The sequence below is a fragment of the Haliotis asinina genome, chromosome 1, assembly GCF_037392515.1.
Source record: "Haliotis asinina isolate JCU_RB_2024 chromosome 1, JCU_Hal_asi_v2, whole genome shotgun sequence".
In the NCBI taxonomy this organism is placed as follows: Eukaryota; Metazoa; Mollusca; class Gastropoda; order Lepetellida; family Haliotidae; genus Haliotis; species Haliotis asinina.
Window position 1 is genome coordinate 30,889,036 of NC_090280.1, and position 19,350 is coordinate 30,908,385.

Genomic DNA, 19,350 nt, shown 5'->3' on the forward strand with positions numbered 1-19,350 from the left:
TTAAGAAAAAGTGGGGGAACTCTTTTTTTTAAATTTACGATTAAAAATCTGCTACGCTTCAGTATTTATACTCTTAAGAAAAAGTGGGGGAACTCTTTTTTTTAAATTTACGATTAAAAATCTGCTACGCTTCAGTATTTATACTCTTAAGAAAAAGTGGGGGAACTCTTTTTTTCAAATTTACGATTAAAAATATTTAGGAGATTTATCTTAATCAATCAATGTTGATACGATATTATTTAATGCTTTGAGAGTGCATCACCATTTGCACTTCCTCACAACCATAATCATTCGGAATGTGGTCGCTTTTGAAAGATGATTGTGTATGGCATGTAATTTGCATGTATACGATTCTCATTTTAAAAGAAAGGACTAGAAACAAACACTAACAATTGTGTAATGCAAGATGAGTGTCAAAATTAAGGTTCTAAGTAATTTCTCAACCTACTTGAAAAAAACGTCAAAATCAAGAATGGGGCCCTATGCACGTGTATGGGGGCTACTGCGTTGTGTTTAGGGGTGGTTACAGAGGGAAATGGTGGTGCGTTCATAAAATGTCTTTCCTTGAAACGTTTGTTAAAGTCTACACTCCCTATCCAAATTGAAAGTTCATTATGCCCTACCTTTTTGAAGAGAACATAAGGCATATGCAGGAGGTGACACCAGCATTTACTTACCTTAAACTTTTGTCAAATAAGTAATTTGTAGAGAAAGTCTGCCACAATCACCAAGAGCCATGTTATTACAGGTAGATATACCAACCTCCGAGAAATATTTACAAGATATACACTCCCTATCCAAAATGAAAGTTCATTATGCCCTACCTTTTTGAAGAGAACATAAGGCATGTGCAGGAGGTGACACCAGCATTTACTTACCTTAAGCTTTTGTCAAATAAGTAATTTGTAGAGAAAGTCTGTCACAATCACCAAGAGCCATGTTATTACAGGTAGATTTACCAACCTCCAAGAAATATTTACAAGATATGCATTGAGTGAGATGGGAACGACGGGCCCTGCAGACAGTTTTCCACATTTTCTTATTTGCAAATCTGCAAACCCCTCTTCTCTTATTATCGAACTGTGACTGAGAAATATCAATATGCTGATATAATTTAAACCATATGTAATATCAGCTAGAAATATTCCTTATATACTATTACGGTTAATACATGGCCATGACAAAAGGTGTAAGGAATCCCCTTTGAACCAGCAAAATATAATACAGACAAGTATAAAATGTTCAATAATATGTTAAGCAAACAATGAGCAAATTATAAAGAATCACAATACAGATTTCTAGTACAATGCAATTGAGTCACAAGGCTAAAGTAATGGGTGACAAATATGAAATATTAACTCACCACAATCTTGGCATTAGTGAGAGAGCAGAAATTCTTAATGAATCACGTTTACAAAATCAGTAGTGTGCCAGACTGTGTCAAACGATGGTGATGTAGATCAGGTGATGCTGACAACCAGGTGCAGAACTCCAGAATAATCCGATTGTAAGTCCGTGTGTGATCTTTGTACAACACAACAACCAGCCTTTATATCTGGTTCACAGTCGTGAACATCCGAGAAAAATACGGCAGTCGCCATTCACTCAGAACTTTATGGAAAAGGAACTAAACAAACAGATACTCTGGAGCACTATCTAAGAAGGCATGCCGCTAAAACTACCATTGCCGTGATACGAAATGTGACCCACACCTCAAAGTCAAAACACTAAACACCGTGACCCAGTGGTAACTAAAACTTAATCAGTGATACAAATTACAGAAAACACACTCTCATTACAATACTAAAAGGATGAGATTATGCGTTTGGTATCAATGATGTGTTTAGATTATCGCAGTATCAGCCGAGTTGTATGGCGAGGGGTGGAACTGCTAACAGAACATCATCAAACATCACACATCAAACCCTTTTATCGAGGGAATCATCGATCTGCGCAGTTAGGATCCGATAACATGTGTCAACCAAGTCAGCAAGCCCTACCACCCGATTCCGTTAGTTGTCTCTCCTTTTGTGGCAAGCATGGGTTGCTAAAGACCTATTCGACGCCGGATTTTCATGGTTTTATACCACTTTGAAGCCAGTACTGATGGTCCATAGCATTTTCAACTGTCTAAAGTGATTTTCTAAAGCCATGTGTCTTCTGAAATCTTAGCCATTGATTCATGGACTAAATTTTGAACGTCTGTCATTTTGAACGTTCTTATTCCTGGCAATGTCAGATTAAATGATACCCCAGATCAGTCCATTTGGGTTAAAATCGCAGTGATAAGTAGGCAAACGTAAGACATCATGTCCTTTTTATTTCAGATATTGGTACATTTTATGCACAGGTGCCCTCTTGTTGGTGTTACTGATTTCACAAGTGTTAGGTTTTGTTGTGTTTAGCGAAAAAGGTATATGGGTTTGTTCCGCTGTTAGCAATATTCCAGCAATATCGCGTCAGGTCCCCAGAAGTGGACTTCACACAGTGTACCCATTTGGAGAATCGAACTCGGGTCAGTGATGATGTGACAATCAAACCTCATTCATTGTCTGCATAGGTTAATTAGATTCATGTTTCGGTATCTTTGATTCCCACAGTGTGTTCATATCTGGTGTCATACAGTATTGCTGGAATGTCGCTATAAGCGACGTAATGCAATAGTCAGTACTCCCTAAAAGCTTTCGTGGGCCGGTCATCTGAAGGCCCCCCTCTCGGTTCAGGACCGTTTCCTCTCGCGCCGTCAGGAATCGACCGTGGGTTTGAATCCCGGTGCACCCTAAATGCGTTACTAGATTTGTTGCGTCACTTAGGACTTAGCAGCGTGTGGAGTGACGCTACAAATCACTCACTCATCCACCCTGATATTGCTGGAATATTACTAAGCCACGTCAGCCAACCACACTGACTCACCCACATTTCTTCTCACTCTAATGTCCAAACTGTCACTAATTATTACCTTTTATTACAGATGAACGCACAAAGGACACTGAACATATGAGAAGTGTGAGAAACTGTTCAAGCAGTGTCTGACTGACAAGCATAAAACGTTAAGGACACAAATCAAGTTTTTAACAAGTGATTTCTGAAAAACCATCCAATTTGAAAAACATTTCTTTGGAAGTTGACAGCATCAAGCCCAAAAACATAGAATTGTACTAAGTATATTTTTCACATTAATTTCACTGATTCGTCAGCCAAATGAACGCTGAAAATGGAACTACGTTGTCCCTTGGCGCTGCATTGATTACCGGAACCGTCAACGGAGTGGGCATTGGTGGAAACATCCTGATCATCCTTGTCATAGCCAGCACTGCTGGTCTGAGGGGCTTCTCTGGTGCACTCATGATCAACCAGGCGGTGGCCGAGGTCTTGCAGGAAGTTGTCCTTCAAGTTCTCATACTCCTTTTTTCGATTCGGCCTCCAATGATTCAACTAACCATCCATGTTCGGCTTCTTTTGTTTGGTCTCAGTGGCGTTGTGTCTCACAGTTTAAGCGCCCTGTCAGCAAATCTCTACCTGGCTATCTGCAAACAACAGCAGTACATGACCATGATTACTTGGAAACGGATCGGTGCCTTCCTATGCTGTTCCTGGATCTTCAACGCCCTGATCGTGAACCTGTACTACGTTGTCCCGTCGTTCTATGCAGTCGACCTCGAGTCATCTTTTGACTTCCTGAACGTAAACCTGACATCCTCCAACTGGTGGTTTCTCGTTCTGCTGGTAGTCAACATTGTCTTCGTCCCCATCTGTTCAGCGGCCACGTGTTTCCTGAAAATCCAGTCCTACATGAAATGTCCTTCCATGGCCGCCCTTGGTCCTAGCAACATGTCGAAGGTGAAGCTGTCTCAGACTGTCCACCTCACGACTATACTCTACCTCATCTCCTTCGTCCCTGTTCTCGTCATCATCTCCGTCAAGGTTCACATACCGTTCGGCAAGGCAGTCTCCTGGGCAGTCTGCTCTTCGTATTACATCATCAAGTTTATGGTGTACCTCAAGTTGTACAAGCCGTTTCGAGAGACGATGAAGAGCATGTGCTGCAAGACCTGCCAGAGACGTGTTGGCCATGCTGACTTAAGTAGCACTTTGGAAACGTCTTAGTGAATGACTGAGCCTGGTTTACGACGTTTTCAGCAATGTTCAGCGCTAACGAGGCGGGGAACACCAGAAATGGGCTTCACACATTGTATCCAAGTGGAGAATCGAACAAGGGCCTTAGGCGTGACGAGCCAATGCTTTGAAAGCACGTTTACCCCAACGATCTTAGTAGATTATAGAGAGGTGCAGATATCGGATCCACGTCATGGCGCCTGACAAAAGCGTACATGTGAATTCACCAAAACAAAATACAAAATTACATGCATGTAGCCATATTTGACCGGTAGTACTTTGCAGCAAAATAAATAAATACCTGTTTATCTTACGCAAGCCTCGAGAGTACATGAGCCCAACGTATTTATCTTACCGAATACCTGAATTTAATGTTGAACTGTTTGAAGCACTTCTGTTGAATGCGATGTGAATCGCTATTTTGGAAACGACACAAGGTAAACAGATTTAGAGTTATCTCCCTTCCATCGATTTTTAATCGCAAAGCATCGGAAATTTCCGTGCTTAATGTGTGATTCAATGTTATTCGAAACAAAGAAGTACTACCATGAAGCACTGTCTGTTATACCATCTAAGTCCTCAGGAGTGTCGCCATAGTTCCCTAAACCCTTTTAATTGTTTTCCTGCACCACTCAGTGTCTTCTTTGCCAATATGTTCACATTTCATGTACCTTTTCTGTATGCTCTCGGTTGTAGCATAAACCTACTTGTGTAGGTATCGTTGTAGTAGTACCTTGTACCCCTGCCTGTCGCTTATCAGCATGTACTAGCTATCATGTACATTGATTTGATCGTCATTTATGTGAAGTGTGAATGTGTGTACCTGAGAACAGCTTATAATGTATTTTTGTGATCAGTATGCTATTGCAATGTGCTTCGTTTTGAATACGCTATTGATAAGCCCAATTAGGCTGGCTGGTAGATAGATAGATAGATAGACAGACAGACAGACAGACAGACAGACAGACAGACAGACAGACGGACAGACACACAGAGAGAGGATTAGGAGGTGTTTACTGTTTTTTTCCAGTGTTATACATACAACATTGTGTTGATGGACTTGAGTGCAAAACAGAAAGAGATAGAGGGGATCGACAGAGATAGAAAGAGGGGTAATTATTTACTCGAGTAAAACACATTTACAGAGAGAGAGAGGGGGGAGGGGGGTGGGGCGACGACGATAGAAAAGTCCAGTTAACTGAAATAACCGAAGATTTTATAGTCTTTAAAACACTTAACTATTCTTAGACTGAATATTTCTTGCAGACTCCACAACGTTTGTGTTCATGACTTTAAAGTAGCAAGTTGCATCATGTTATAGATATTTGAAATACCAATCTTGGTATGAACATCTGAAAAATGACGCTAACCAACTGTTGTGGATGATTGTTGGTAATGAAGCAGTCCTCAGTTGTGAGACTTCAGCCAGTTCCCAGCACTAACATCCATGCTACCTTGTACTTTCTGTTTCATGATCACTTGTCATCGTACAAGTGTATCTATGAAAGACATTTCTTTAAAGTTGTCATTTGTTCCGGACTTACCTTGTGTTGTTCGTGCTTGTTGTCAGTGTGTTCAAATAATGGTATCACTAGAATAATGAAAGAAATGTGTCACATCAGCTTCCGAATTGTATCCTCTGTATATCCTTTTGTCAGTGTCAGCTGTCAACAAGCCCCAGCTGATTATGCCATTTTGTGTTTATCCCTAAAGGTTAAATAGTATATGCCTAAATGTTATCGCTACCTCATTCTCAATATGCCTTAAAATGTGGGTTACAGAAAGGGCGTATATTGTTGGAATTTTGGAACAGGATTTATCGGGGATATCTATGTATTCCCTGCTTTATGTAAGTGAACATATCTATAGATAATGTCAATAGTAGTGAAATCAATGCAGCTTCACTATTGTCATCACGTCCCCATCATGGTCACTAGTTTCCTTTAATCAGTTAGACAAAGGCCGGTTGTCCACTGAAGGATGATAATGTGGATGAGGCGCGGTATACAGCGGGCTGACCACACACCTGTTGTAAATGTGACTTGTGAAAGCCTGCTCAGAATACGAGCCTTTTGGACAAATTGAGAATGATCGATTTGTGTTTGTCGGGACTTGTCCCTCGGACAGCGGGTGGGCTGATGATCGCCTCTGTGATGCTGCCTGGTCGTTGGTGCACGATCTTGTAATTGTATGTTTAGACCACGAATAAAGTGTTGTGGACCCACTGATGGACTTCTGTGCTTGAAGAGATAGTTATTCCACAAAACCTTTTACAACAGGCCGGGATACTTATTTGTGTATTTACCTGCCCCAGCATTTAACTGATGGGAAGCACAACGAAACTGTGTAAGAGCAATGCGAAGTTTACTATGTTGATAACACTAAGATATGGTTCCATAGAAAGAATACGGTTAAAAGAGAGAATTTGAATGAGTTTTAGAACTTGATTATTGCGATTAGTGCCATTCTTGATGGGATATATGCTGAGCCCTCATCATAAATTCAAACAGGAAGGCATTTAAGCTACTTGTATGTAGTAGCGTTAGATGTAGTTCCTTCATTGGGCAAGAATCACAAAGCCATTGGGGTGTGAGGCGATGGACGTTTTAGTACAACTATGCAACTATAGCAATCAAGTCCGAAACATGGTAAAACAACCATATAACTTTGCAATCAATTATTGGCACGAATCGCATTACTGCATAACTTAATTAAGTTATGCAAATACTAAATTTAAACACACACATTTACATACATAACTAATCATAAATATTTTTGTCAACACATTACCATGACAGCTTCTCTGATTTTTATGTGAATAATACCATGGTAATACACACGTGAATTATTTATATTACATGGCACTGATACGGTAAACATTACACATGTAGTAGGTGTTATGGTCCCTCACGTAACCCCGCCCCCATCAAAAACCAAAATTACAAACTGACATCAATACCTCACTCTAAATATACATTCACTAACCTAGAACAGGTAAAAAGAACAATCAATGAACTTATGTCAGCGTTGGAATATTACACCTAAGAATGAGCAAATTTACTATGTAAAAAGAGGTAGGTACGGGCTGAACTCTTTCCAAAGCGACACATCTACGCCATGTCCACGTCATCAACTGGATGGATAAATACCGTGTGCAGATAATATTTGCAACAAGCGAGTAAAAGAGTAACTACGGCAAAAGCTAAGAACAACCACATGGAATTACATATAAGGACATACATCCACACAAGCATTCATTCATTTATGGCGAGGATGATGATAGTAACAGCAACAATGCAATCCAAATCATAATCTCTTGGTTCAAATTAATATATATATATATATATACACAGAGAGAGAGAGAGAGAGAGAGAGAGAGATGTATGTGTGTGTGTATATGTGTGTGTGTGTGTATGTGTGTGTGTGTGTGTGTGTGTGATAACTAAATGCGAACTCTTAATTATATTGAGTTTAGTGAGTAGGTTTAGTTTTACGCCTCACCCAGCTATCCAGTCTTACAGATAAAGACATAGTCTTATTTTTGTGTCTGTGATATTATAGTTGGTTTTCCTGTCCTTCGTTGACATGCTTTTAGTGATTTACATGTATTCATGATGAAGTAGAAAACTTGTTTCAGCCACTAAATGGCTGAAATAATGCCGATGTGACTTTGATTTTAAAGTTTATGACAATCTCTCATAAACTAATACTATTATGTATTATAGCTTATATATGCCCTGTGTTTTACATGAGAGGTGATACTTAAAGAAATAATCTGTCTGTCTGTCTGCGAAAGATCATCATGAGAACAGATTAAACTTTAACAGTGTCTGTGATTTTACACGCGCTTCGACAATATAAGTTACAAGGCATAACTGAAACTATGAACGATAAGTAGTATAAACAATGAGATGAAGAAGAACCTACAGACAAGACAATGTATAATCTGAAATGCTTACAGTCAAATGTTGAGGCCCAGGTCATGCGAATCAAAGGTTATTTTATCTCTTTCAGATCAAAATTCAAAAGCCATGCTGAGTTTTGGGACACATTGATGCAGTAGATGTGTGGTGGTGGTGGTGAGTGAGTGAGTGTGGTTTTACACCTTTTGCAATATTCCAGCAACGTCAAGGCGGGGAACACCAGAATTGGGCTTCAAACGTTGTACCCATGATGGGATTCGAACCAGGGTCTGCAGTGTTCCAAACCGAGATTTTATGCAAGCTTCAGTCGTTTTTTCAGAGCAGGCTTTTTTAGGATACAACGCAAACGGATAATTGCCAACAGTGTCCTGGCAGTTACGTTTGATGTTTGACAAGTACGTATACTGCGGTATACGCTATACAAGAACGCTATACAAGAACCAAAAGAAAAACACTAGAGGTAGAGCCGTGAAAAGAAATAAATAACATGTTCCAAAGGCAGCACATGTCGAGAGAACAACGCGAAGAGGGTCTGAACAACGGAAAAACCAACACTGCTGTAGGAAGTATTGTTATGAGATGTCTAATTACTGATGACGTGTAGATCGTCATATAGCCATGACCCCCAAACAGTTCTTAAGCCTAATCGTTTAATGTTGATGACCCCTACCTCCCAAGAACAAAAGTAGTGACACCCCCACCCCACCCCTAAACTCATCATTACCACCCTTAGCCATAAATTCGGAACGATCCCTTAGATCATCAATACAGGAATGTACGTTTATACATCTATATGTTATTCGCATTTCGACTGAAATATACAGGTAGTGGTGAGGACGATCTACATAATTTGTTGTATCCGTCAGGTCGTTATAAGCGTGTCTCTTGTAAACATGGTAACTGTGTGTCGCTCATTATTAACGCACACGGGGCAGTGGTGTAGCATTGTGATTAAAGCGTTCGCTCGAAGACACGGGTTCGACTCCAAACATGGCCACAATATATGATGGAGATGGAATATTTCTAAAACGGCGTAAAACTCAACTCAGTCACTTCTGACAACTGTTACAGTTACTGCTGCTATTCCATCTTCCGCTACTACTACTACTACATCTACTGCTGCTACTGTTACTGATATTAATACTACTATTACTACTACTACTGCTGCTGCTGCGTCTGCTGCTGCTACTACTACTACTACATCTACTGCTGCTACTGTTACTGATATTAATACTACTATTACTACTACTACTGCTGCTGCTGCGTCTGCTGCTGCTACTACTACTACTACATCTACTGCTGCTACTGTTACTGATATTAATACTACTATTACTGCTGCTGCGTCTGCTGCTACTACTACTACTACATCTACTGCTGCTACTGTTACTGATATCAATACTACTATTACTACTACTACTGCTGCTGCTGCGTCTGCTGCTGCTACTACTACTACTACATCTACTGCTGCTACTGTTACTGATATTAATACTACTACTACTACTACTGCTGCTGCGTCTGCTGCTGCTACTACTACTACTACATCTACTGCTGCTACTGTTACTGATATTAATACTACTACTACATCTACTGCTGCTACTGTTACTGATATTAATACTACTACTACATCTACTGCTGCTACTGTTACTGATATTAATACTACTACTACTGCTGCTGCTGCGTCTGCTGCTGCTGCTACTACTACTACATCTACTGCTGCTACTGTTACTGATATTAATACTACTATTACTACTACTGCTGCTGCGTCTGCTGCTGCTACTACTACTACTACATCTATTATCACTACTACTACCACACCGTCAAACACCTGGACTAGAAAGTGCGGCATAACTAAACACTACTACTACAACAGTCGCATGCTTGCCACTGCTACAACTACTATTGCTGCTACAACTAACACCACTACAACTACCGCTACTTTCCTTGCAACTACAAACACCATTCTGGTTATTACTAGTACAGCTTCTATTGCCAAGCAGATACATCAGAGGTCCCTTGAGGGTAGGATGATATTGGTTGCTAGTGGACTATAGCCTAGTTTTAATATATGCTAAATAACAATCTAAGAAATTAATGTTTTTAATAAAGATTTGTTTGTTTTATTCCTACACATACTATATGACAGTCCTTTGAAGACAGACTTTTGATATTTCATCGCTACTTGGATGCATTATTGTTGAAGCGATGTAAATTTCAACTGACTCACCACTATTGCCACCGCCGATGGTACTCCTCCGGGAGTAGAAACCGGTGGGGTGTCTCAGATTCATGGGACAAGGCTGTGTGTTTCCAGGTCCACCACCTACAGAGATCGATCCTTCGCCAGAGAGCTCTAGTACTCTGGAATGAACTTCCATCAAAACCGAAACTTGTAAATAACTTGGCCACTTTTAAAACCAGTCTCATGACCCACGTTTTCTCAAAGACATACGCCTAGACTAAGAGGACATTGTTGATACATGTCACTCACATCCACTTACTGCGCTTTAACAGAGCGGTTATACTGACTGGATTCTTGCGCTATATAAGTTCTCAGTTGATGGTGATGATGATGATCGCCACTTTGTGATAAAACTAAAAGTGCTTTATGGTTCAACTTCTTTATTATACAAGGTCACAACGTTTCGAGACAGATTCTAGTCTCTTCTTCAGGAGAAGTGATGATAAAACTAAAGGGTTGTAGTATATATACACATAACAGTAGACTGATAACAATGGGTAACAAGATATACAGGTTTCTATTAATTGATGTACAGGCTTCGATTGATAGATGTACAGGCTTCAACTTATGTACAGACTTCAACTGATTGGTGTGCAAGCTTATGTTGATTAGGTTAACGAGTTACAGGTAAAGATGTTTGGATAAAGATTAGTCACTGAGGATAAGGTGGTTCCATGCATTGGGTAAGTAAACACCTCCGTCTCTGTTGATTGAGGGATTGTTCCGCTTGGTTGCAATGGCTTCTAGGAGCGTCCGTTTTTTTAAGTCATTGGCGTTCCTAACTAATGTCCTGGTGTTGTCCCAAACAATCTTGTGATTGGGGTTGTGCATGATGTGTTCACATACAGCAGACTTCTAATCCAAATTTTGAACTGATGTTTTGTGTTCTTTTAACCTGATAGCCAGTGGTCGACTAGTTTCACCAATATATGTCTAGGTGTTGTTGGCCCACGTCCATGTTGGCCCACGTCCATGTTGGCCCACGTCCATGTTGGCCCACGTCCGAAGCATTTACTTACGAGATCAACGATGCTCTGGGCTGTGAGTTTGGTGTCTAGGTCTGGTAGAGATGTTTCAGAGCACAAAAATGACACTTTGTGATAGACAGCGTGTGCCAGGAGAACAAAATGTCGAGATTCGATGTCAAGCTACATCATTCTGAAATACGTTAAAAGATGGGACCCTGGATGTTGCTCGGCATTATACAGATAACTAGGTGATAGGTGAACTAGTACCAGTAGCCACACAGACATGAGCACTGTGTTTTTCTTGAAAAAGTGAATATGAGTCACTTAACTGGTGGGGTACGATAATCAAGTCAAACATAACACAAAGATGAAGAATTGTGACGTTTACTGTGCATAGTATCCATTCCAACTCTCAGTAAGTTGTGGTGATATAGTCCCTCTCTCCGTCTCTCTCTCTCTCTCTCACACACACACACTGTCTGTTTCCCTTGGTCTTTCTTTCTCTCTTAATTCTCCCCTTTGTCCTTTCTTTCTTTGTCTCTCGAATTTTCTCTCTTTCCTTGTGTGTCCACTTTCTTCCTGTCTCTATTATACAGCTCTATCACACTGTTCCTTTCTTTCCCTCTCTCTTCTCTCTCTTCTTTGTCTCTCTTTCTCTCTCTCTTTTGAATCTTCTCTCTCTTTCTCTTTCTTTGTCTGTCCCTCTGTATTTTCACCTCAGCTCAGTTTCTGCTTCAACTTCAACACTCTAATGCCACAACAACTACAGCAGCAGTTACGAAACACTCACTTCCTCCGCACCTAACCACGTCCCAACGACCTAACGAACACCTGATCCGACTCGCATTACGACTTAATAACACCCATTCTCTTAACGAGTAATTTCCCATGGTTCATCGTTAATACGCGTGCTTTCAACACGATCAGTCCTCTTGCCTAATCCCACTGTCTGCCCGAGCATTGTATTAAACTGTAGGCCGTTCCGCACCGCGGCGCTGCAACAATACACTCTCATCGACCAGGTTACGAGGCATGCGTTTCATAGAAACAAAATGGCGGCTTCAGTAACACAACAAGCAGACGAGACATGACGCTTGGACGGAAAAGGCTGCATTTATGAGATACAAGTGGATTTATTTCGGAGGGTACATGATCAACAGATAACTCTGGACAAGGGGCAATATCGTTTCATCTCTGCCATCGTAGGATTGATTCACATGTCTCCTAGTTCTTCGTCGACAGGCCAAATGTCGCCTGTTCTTGGAATTCTTCTAATCTTTCTTCATGTTCCTGCAGCGGTAAGTGTGTGATTGTATGAAACGTATTAATGTCTTCCCACAAACAAATCATGACATGTTTACAGACACTCCGGTGAACTGTTCTCGTGATGGGGGATGACCTTCGTGTATAACACACAGGCGAAATATTATAACCCAGTAAGAAGACCCATCACATCGTGTATACCCAAATCATCAAGTAGTCACACCTCTCTCATGTGGACTCATGGGTCGGGAACATTTCCAAACCCTCGGAAAAGAGCTAAATATATATTATCTTCATTTTTATTGTTTATCGCATAAGAGTCACTACAGGCGAAGAAACTCCATTATCACCAGTTGTGGGTCCATAGGTGTGAAACGTTATTAATTATTATAGAGACAATTGCCTGTCATATAAGCAGGCGCAAATGACAGTATCACACTATCATGTCACAGAGTACAATCACTGCGTCGTTTGTGTAATATTTCATTAGTATTTGAGTATCACATCACATCACATCAAACGGTAGTTATTTCTCACCATGTCAATGAACAAAAATCCATTGATCGTTACAAGCATGTCTCTGTATAGATGCTAAGATATATCGATTGAGCAAATGTTCCTTGTTATGTCTGTCGTGGGACAAAATACAGTATTCAGTACAATTTGTTTGCGTAAAATGTTAGACAGCAAGAAATATTACACACATTTTGAGACGTATTATTTGTACAGGTTGTTGGCAATAGACATGTATGCTTTAATGACGTAATAGACATGGTAGTTATCTCATATCACGTTTCCACATATAATTTCTATGAGAGCACATTTTCCACTGAAAGAATAAATGTGTTATATTGAGCGTCCAGACAGCCGCGTCAAGTCCGCGTGGAGTAAAAGTGATATTTGACACTGCTGTGCTTGCGACTATTCAAACACTAAATACAAAACGGATTCTTCTGTCAATAAGGCTGAAATATGAGCCCATTTCAGTAGTGTAGTGACTGCGGGAACATATTGGGATAAACTCATGCAGGTGTAGTGAACCTGAGACAGATTAATAAACTTGCGTTGTGAGTCCAAACCCAACCCTCAACCTCAACCCCGTGTGTGTGTGTGTGCGTGTGCGTGCGTGCGTGCGTGCGTGCGTGCGTGCGCGTGCGTGTGTGTGTGTGTGTGTGTGTGTGTATTGGTGGGGGCTCTGACAGGCATACTCATAAGTTTTAAGTTTCCTCGACATTCATTCGTGGAGTGGCGAACATTCAAGCATTTGCTTATCATACAAGAATAGAAGATGTCCGGGCGCGATTCCACACGATGTAATTAAATAACAGGAATATGCACTTACTGGTATTAGTTTTCTAGTATAATAACTATTTTCATATCATTTCGATAATATTTTAAAATAAACTTAATAATTTACCAACAAACTACAAATAACCCTGAAATAACTACAAATGTACTGCTGTAAAACATTGCTTGAAACGGGGGAAAGTCTCCATTATCTGTTCAAGTATGACGAATTAAGCGTTCTAAAATATACTTCGTGACGGTCTGGATCAGAATGTTGGTCTTACGTAACACATGCTTGTCGTCAGAGGCGACACGTCATCGGTTCCCACTTACGCAGATCGATGCTCATTCAGTTGATCATTGGATTATGTGGTCCAGACTCGCTTATTTACAGACCGCTGCCATATAGCTAGAATATTGCTGGGTGCAGCGTAAAACTAAACTCTCTCTCACTCACTACTAAAATATAAATTAATATTGCCCGATGACTATTCATACTGTTCAAGGGCGGTGGTTCATACAAGTACAGGGGAGGTGAGGTAGCCTAGTGGGTAAAGCGTTCACTCGTCACGCCGAAGACCCAGGTTCGATTCTCCACATGGATGCAATGTGTGAAGCCCATATCTAGTGTCCCCTATTTTGATATTGTTTAAATATTGCTAAAACGGCGCAAAACTAAACTCAAACGCTCACTTATATTATACAAGTTGCACGGTCTTGACAATTAAAAGGGATCCACGTTTGACATTCTCAGGGTTGGGGTAGGGGCATTTAGGAGCACCTGTCCAAACAATATTGCTAAACTATTTAACGATAGGCTCTGAAAACATAAGCTGTCTGGCTTAGGTGATCTCAAAGATTCTCAGTTCTACTCTTTGTGACCAATGACTACCGTCTACCCCTCCGTATTTGATGGACTATTCCTGGCAGTGTTATACCCATAATGTACAGTTAATGATCCGACCCGGGCCATGTGCTCTGGCACGGAGACATCACGGGATAACATGTCTTTTATTACTTGCTTGTCGAATCTGACTTCCATTTTATATTTGTTTTCTCTGTACACTGAGTATCCCATCTGCTTATTATCCGGATCTATTTGTTTCGATGTTTATATGCAATATATAGGGTTTATGTCGGTGATTTTTATGTACTTGCATATAAGAATCCCTGTTTATTCGTCCTAAGTGATCCGGTCGAAAAAGGATTGGATATTTATATCGATTAGTATATTGCTTCAGTGTGGGTTAGTGATATAGACGTCTGTTTTATCTGGGCGAATTATTCTGTCACTGACGTGTAAGTAGCGAGGATATTTTTTACCAAATTGTTATATTCCCACTAATAACAATAGATACGTCGAACCCGTGAAGATCCGGGTTAGAATTGTATTTCAGCAACCTATAGCTAGGCCTGTTGTAAGAAACTACGAACGGGTTTGAGAGGTCAGGTTCGCAGACTTGGTTGATGCAATCAATGTCGCCACTGCGTTGATCGATGCGCATTATGTCAGTCACTGGATTGTCTGGTTCACACTCAGGTATTGGCAGAGCGCCATCATATTGCTGAGTTTAGGTGAATGCGTCGTTAAACAACAACGAAAACCAACAAATGTACGTTGACGTACGAACTCGACGCATCGTGGGTTAAAGTAGCCATCGTTACACCGGTGGTCCAGGTCTCATTCCCAAAATGGACGTATTCCGCGAATCCCTAAGTAGTGGCGTCTCTGTAATGATAAAAACTGGAACACTAGAAATGTAGCATAGACATCACTCACTCACTCCATGCAAGGGATATTCATTGTGATTCAGTTGTTACCCAGTAAATGCGCATTCATGTCATGACTACTTGCATTTCGGGATTTTCCCCCAGAATAATCTTCTCGTGCACCGGGATATGACCAAAATTGAGCGTCGACATTATCATTTTTTCAATGTTCGTGTCATTATCTCGATATTAAAACAAAATCTTACGCGATTGTTTCGGGAAGTGACTCCTCAAATGAAAATTCTTCGTCGCAGTTTTCTTCCGATGTAGACTGATCGATAATCAATAAAGATTGATGAATTATTGATACGTCAGGTGATCTCTGTTTTTACGCATAGCGCCATTACATCCTTCAGTCGGATTCAGTCAAGCACCACTGATACTATGTTTGGGCTATGAAACTCCACACGATACCAACAATCGATCTTCCCAGAAATACGATAACCTGTTATGCAATGATGTGTTCCCTTGATCAAGGAAGAGATTATTTGCAGGAAATGGTAGATACAGATGCCAAACGTAATATTTCATCTACCTCGTGTTAGTTTGATGTCCTTTCTCGCTTTTCTATGTAACAAGGATGGTGTTGTAGCATAGCGGTTAAGCGTCAGGACAAAGATACAGTTCGATTCCCCACATGGGTACAATTAGTGAGGCCCAGTTCTGATGTCCGCCGCCATAATATTGCAAACAACAAACATCAACAACAAGCACAAAGTAGTGTGTGGTTTTGATCAGAGACGACCTTCGGAATGTCAGTGCTTGGTTTAGCGTCCATGAAACACTGTGGTTAAGTTCAAAGACTACCACTCTCTCCTTCGGACTCTAAAACAACAATATCCCAGGTTTTACCTCCAACTGGACATAAAAGGCTAAAATGGCAGTGGTATGGCCTAACTGTCAATGACCACTATATAACTGCCGACATATAGCTACAATGTTTCCGATCAGCGAGCAGCGTTAGACAAACACGCGGAGACTTCAACACTATAGCGGCGGTGAAGTTGCCTGGTGGTTAAAGCGTTCGCTCGACACGCCGAAACCTGGGTTTGTTTTCCTGCATCAGTACTGTGTGTGAAGCCCATTTCTGGTGTCTCCCGACGCGATATTGCTGGAATATTGCTACAAATCGGCGTAAATACAGACTCAATCACTTCAAAGATATATCTAGGGTGAAGGGGTTGCCTAGTAGTTAAATCGTTCTCTTTTCACACCGAAGACCCGGGTTCGGTTCATCTTTGAGAGACATTTTAGAAGTTGTAAGCATGAAGGACAATAAAGTACTGTAGATAGTCGACTTCTCTCTCCAGTGAGTGCTACATTTAGGCGTAGGTCCTAACACGGTTATCAAGCAATGTGTGAAGCTCAAATCTGATTTCCCTCGCTGTGGTGTTGCTGGAATGTTGCTGAATGTGGCGTAAAACCACACTCACTCACTTCACAGCTTTATCTGTTTACAGTTATCCAAGAACAACAACTCTTGTCTACATCTTTTGCTTAAACAGAAACGTTAGTGTGGATGTAAGTGCCAGCAAAACATATCACTACAAGTTAACATGACAATTCTGTAAAGGGTGTCTCTAACACCCCATTACACCGATACGCTATACAGAGGCATGTATACATGGATTTTACACAAGGAGTGTTATAGTCCTTCCACCCAAGTTGGAAGGCCACGCTTCAGTGAACTTCAGAACAACAAAGCGGTACAAGGCAATCGTCTTGGGCTAAGCCTGGCCACACAAGCGCATAGAAATAGTTATAGAGTGTAGATTAACTGATATTTGTATGTCGCGTATTGTGTTTGCAATACAATGTACGAGTTAAAGCGAAGTAAATTGATTTTATTTATGGTTTTAGTGAAGGAGGTCATTGTGTGAAAAAGATGAAGGTCGGATCGGTGTAGGGAATCTTGAACATTGATGGGCATAGTTGACATTCGTGCATTTTTGTGTTTATTTTGTTGTTTGTTTCACGCCAAATTTGACAGATCCAAAGAAACAGTATGGCGAGGTCACTAGCGAGGTGTAAGACTATATCTAGTGCCCAACGTGTTCTGACCAGTACGAATTTGGCATAGGTTTTGATGGTTTGTCAATTTTGTACACGAAATATTTCAAATGGATGCTTAATGTAAGTTCATTTGCGCAAGAAATATGTACAGAAATCATTTGAAATATGCGAAATATAAAGAGAGCTTCCAAAGCCAAAAATGCGACTTACAGTCAGTATTATTCTTCCCTGTAGTGACTCGATCTATTTATATATTGGGGTTTTTTTTGTTTTTTTTTTAAAAAAAAATCAGTTTTCCTACAATATGTGTCTGTCAACAGTCACGACTGTTTCCCAATATCATTTGTCCTAGTCCGAGGTGAGCTGTTTGGCCTCAGTTGTTTTCAACCCATCGGGGTTGTGACAGTCATGACAATGCACTGAAGCTGTCGGGTCTATAGAACTCTCACGCCACTTCCACACTGTCAGACCTGTACGGATGTAAACAAAGGGTTACTGGGGTAACAATCACGTGATCTCGTGCAAAGACGGCCTCCACACGGGTGGTGTATGAAATAAGTTTCTTGCACCTGTACCTTCTCGTAATTAGCAACAAAAGGTCATTAATTAAAGAAACCAGAAGGAAGGCAGTTAGTTGTGTGTGTTCGGATTTGGTGAGGAAAATAGGACGTAATTACGTGGGATTACCACTGTACACTGTGCTTGTGAACAGCACGTCAAGGAGAGATTATGTACCGTTTTTAGAAACAGTCGATATTTAATTTCTGTTTTGACTTTTGACTGCAAGTATTAAGGTTTGAGGTTCGTTTCCCGACAGACAAAATGTTCGTGCCAGTTTGATTTTCTTTTCACCGTTTTGCTTGATTTATTTTCTGTATACTCCCTATGATTTCCAAAACAAAACGACTTACTCACTCCACGTTAAAGCTGATTTCCATCGACACAACCTTATGATAATTGGCATCCTAATTAAACTAGTTCCGCACAGTTTGCAGCGTATTACCCAGAACAGAGTTGCTCATAATATCAATCACTAGTTTGATTCAAATGGAATATAGATGAATATTACATCGGGCAGCACAGATACTAAAATAAAGAAACTTTTGATTCTCTTCAATATAATATCGCTGTAGAAATTACCCACAAAAAGGATGAAGTTAGATCAGCCTTGACAAATATCCAAGTAATCGATTATTGCAAATAGGTCGGACGTCTGTGGACATTCTGACGCTAATCTGGTGTATTGGTGCTTGTCACCAAACAAGCAAGGGGTTGTTACGATATCTTCTAGTTTATTGTAAGGTAGTGGTGTGGAATACCCACTAGAAAATCAAACCCTTGTTAGTTAATTTGCCGGCTACCAGGACTTAAATACTGTCTCAGTGTTAAATCTTCTCCACAGCATTTGTTTTGTATATATTTAAGTTCTTTCATAACACCTCACTTTTGAGGGTTCACGTGCCCTTTAATGCACTAGCTGGCACACTTTATCATAAACTCTTAACAGTGGTGGGATTTAGGACAACAATGGCTAAAGACAGCTCAACTCCCATACAAGTCAGTACCTGACTGGGCGGCAGGAGAAGGCCGTGTGTATTTGTGAAACCCAGAAAGTTGGAGACAAGCAATCGACATTGTCCCTGTCAGCTGGATGGGATAAATGCTGGTCTTGTTTTTCTCGGCTGAAGCAAACCCGATCAGTGGTGATAATAAGCTTTGGCTGTTTGCTAAGTCCCCACCTGAAGTGGTGGGTGTGGACGATAAAGCTACC

General features: G+C 40.6%; 2 protein-coding genes across 2 annotated transcripts in view; both read left to right on the forward strand.

Annotated features, from left to right (window-relative positions):
* Positions 1 to 3,201: 3,201 nt before the first annotated feature.
* Positions 3,202 to 4,107, forward strand: LOC137271784 (melanopsin-like). Its single transcript, XM_067804188.1, has one exon. The coding sequence runs from the start codon at positions 3,202 to 3,204 to the stop codon at positions 4,105 to 4,107; it is 906 nt and encodes a 301-aa protein (XP_067660289.1).
* An 8,351-nt stretch (positions 4,108 to 12,458) lies between these two features.
* The window catches only part of LOC137290303 (uncharacterized), a 90,079-nt gene continuing 83,187 nt past the window's right edge, over positions 12,459 to 19,350 (forward strand). Inside the window, exon 1 of the mRNA XM_067821115.1 lies at positions 12,459 to 12,544. Coding sequence (XP_067677216.1) covers positions 12,464 to 12,544 — 81 coding nt within the window. The 5' untranslated portion in view covers positions 12,459 to 12,463. The remainder of the gene's footprint in view (positions 12,545 to 19,350) is intronic.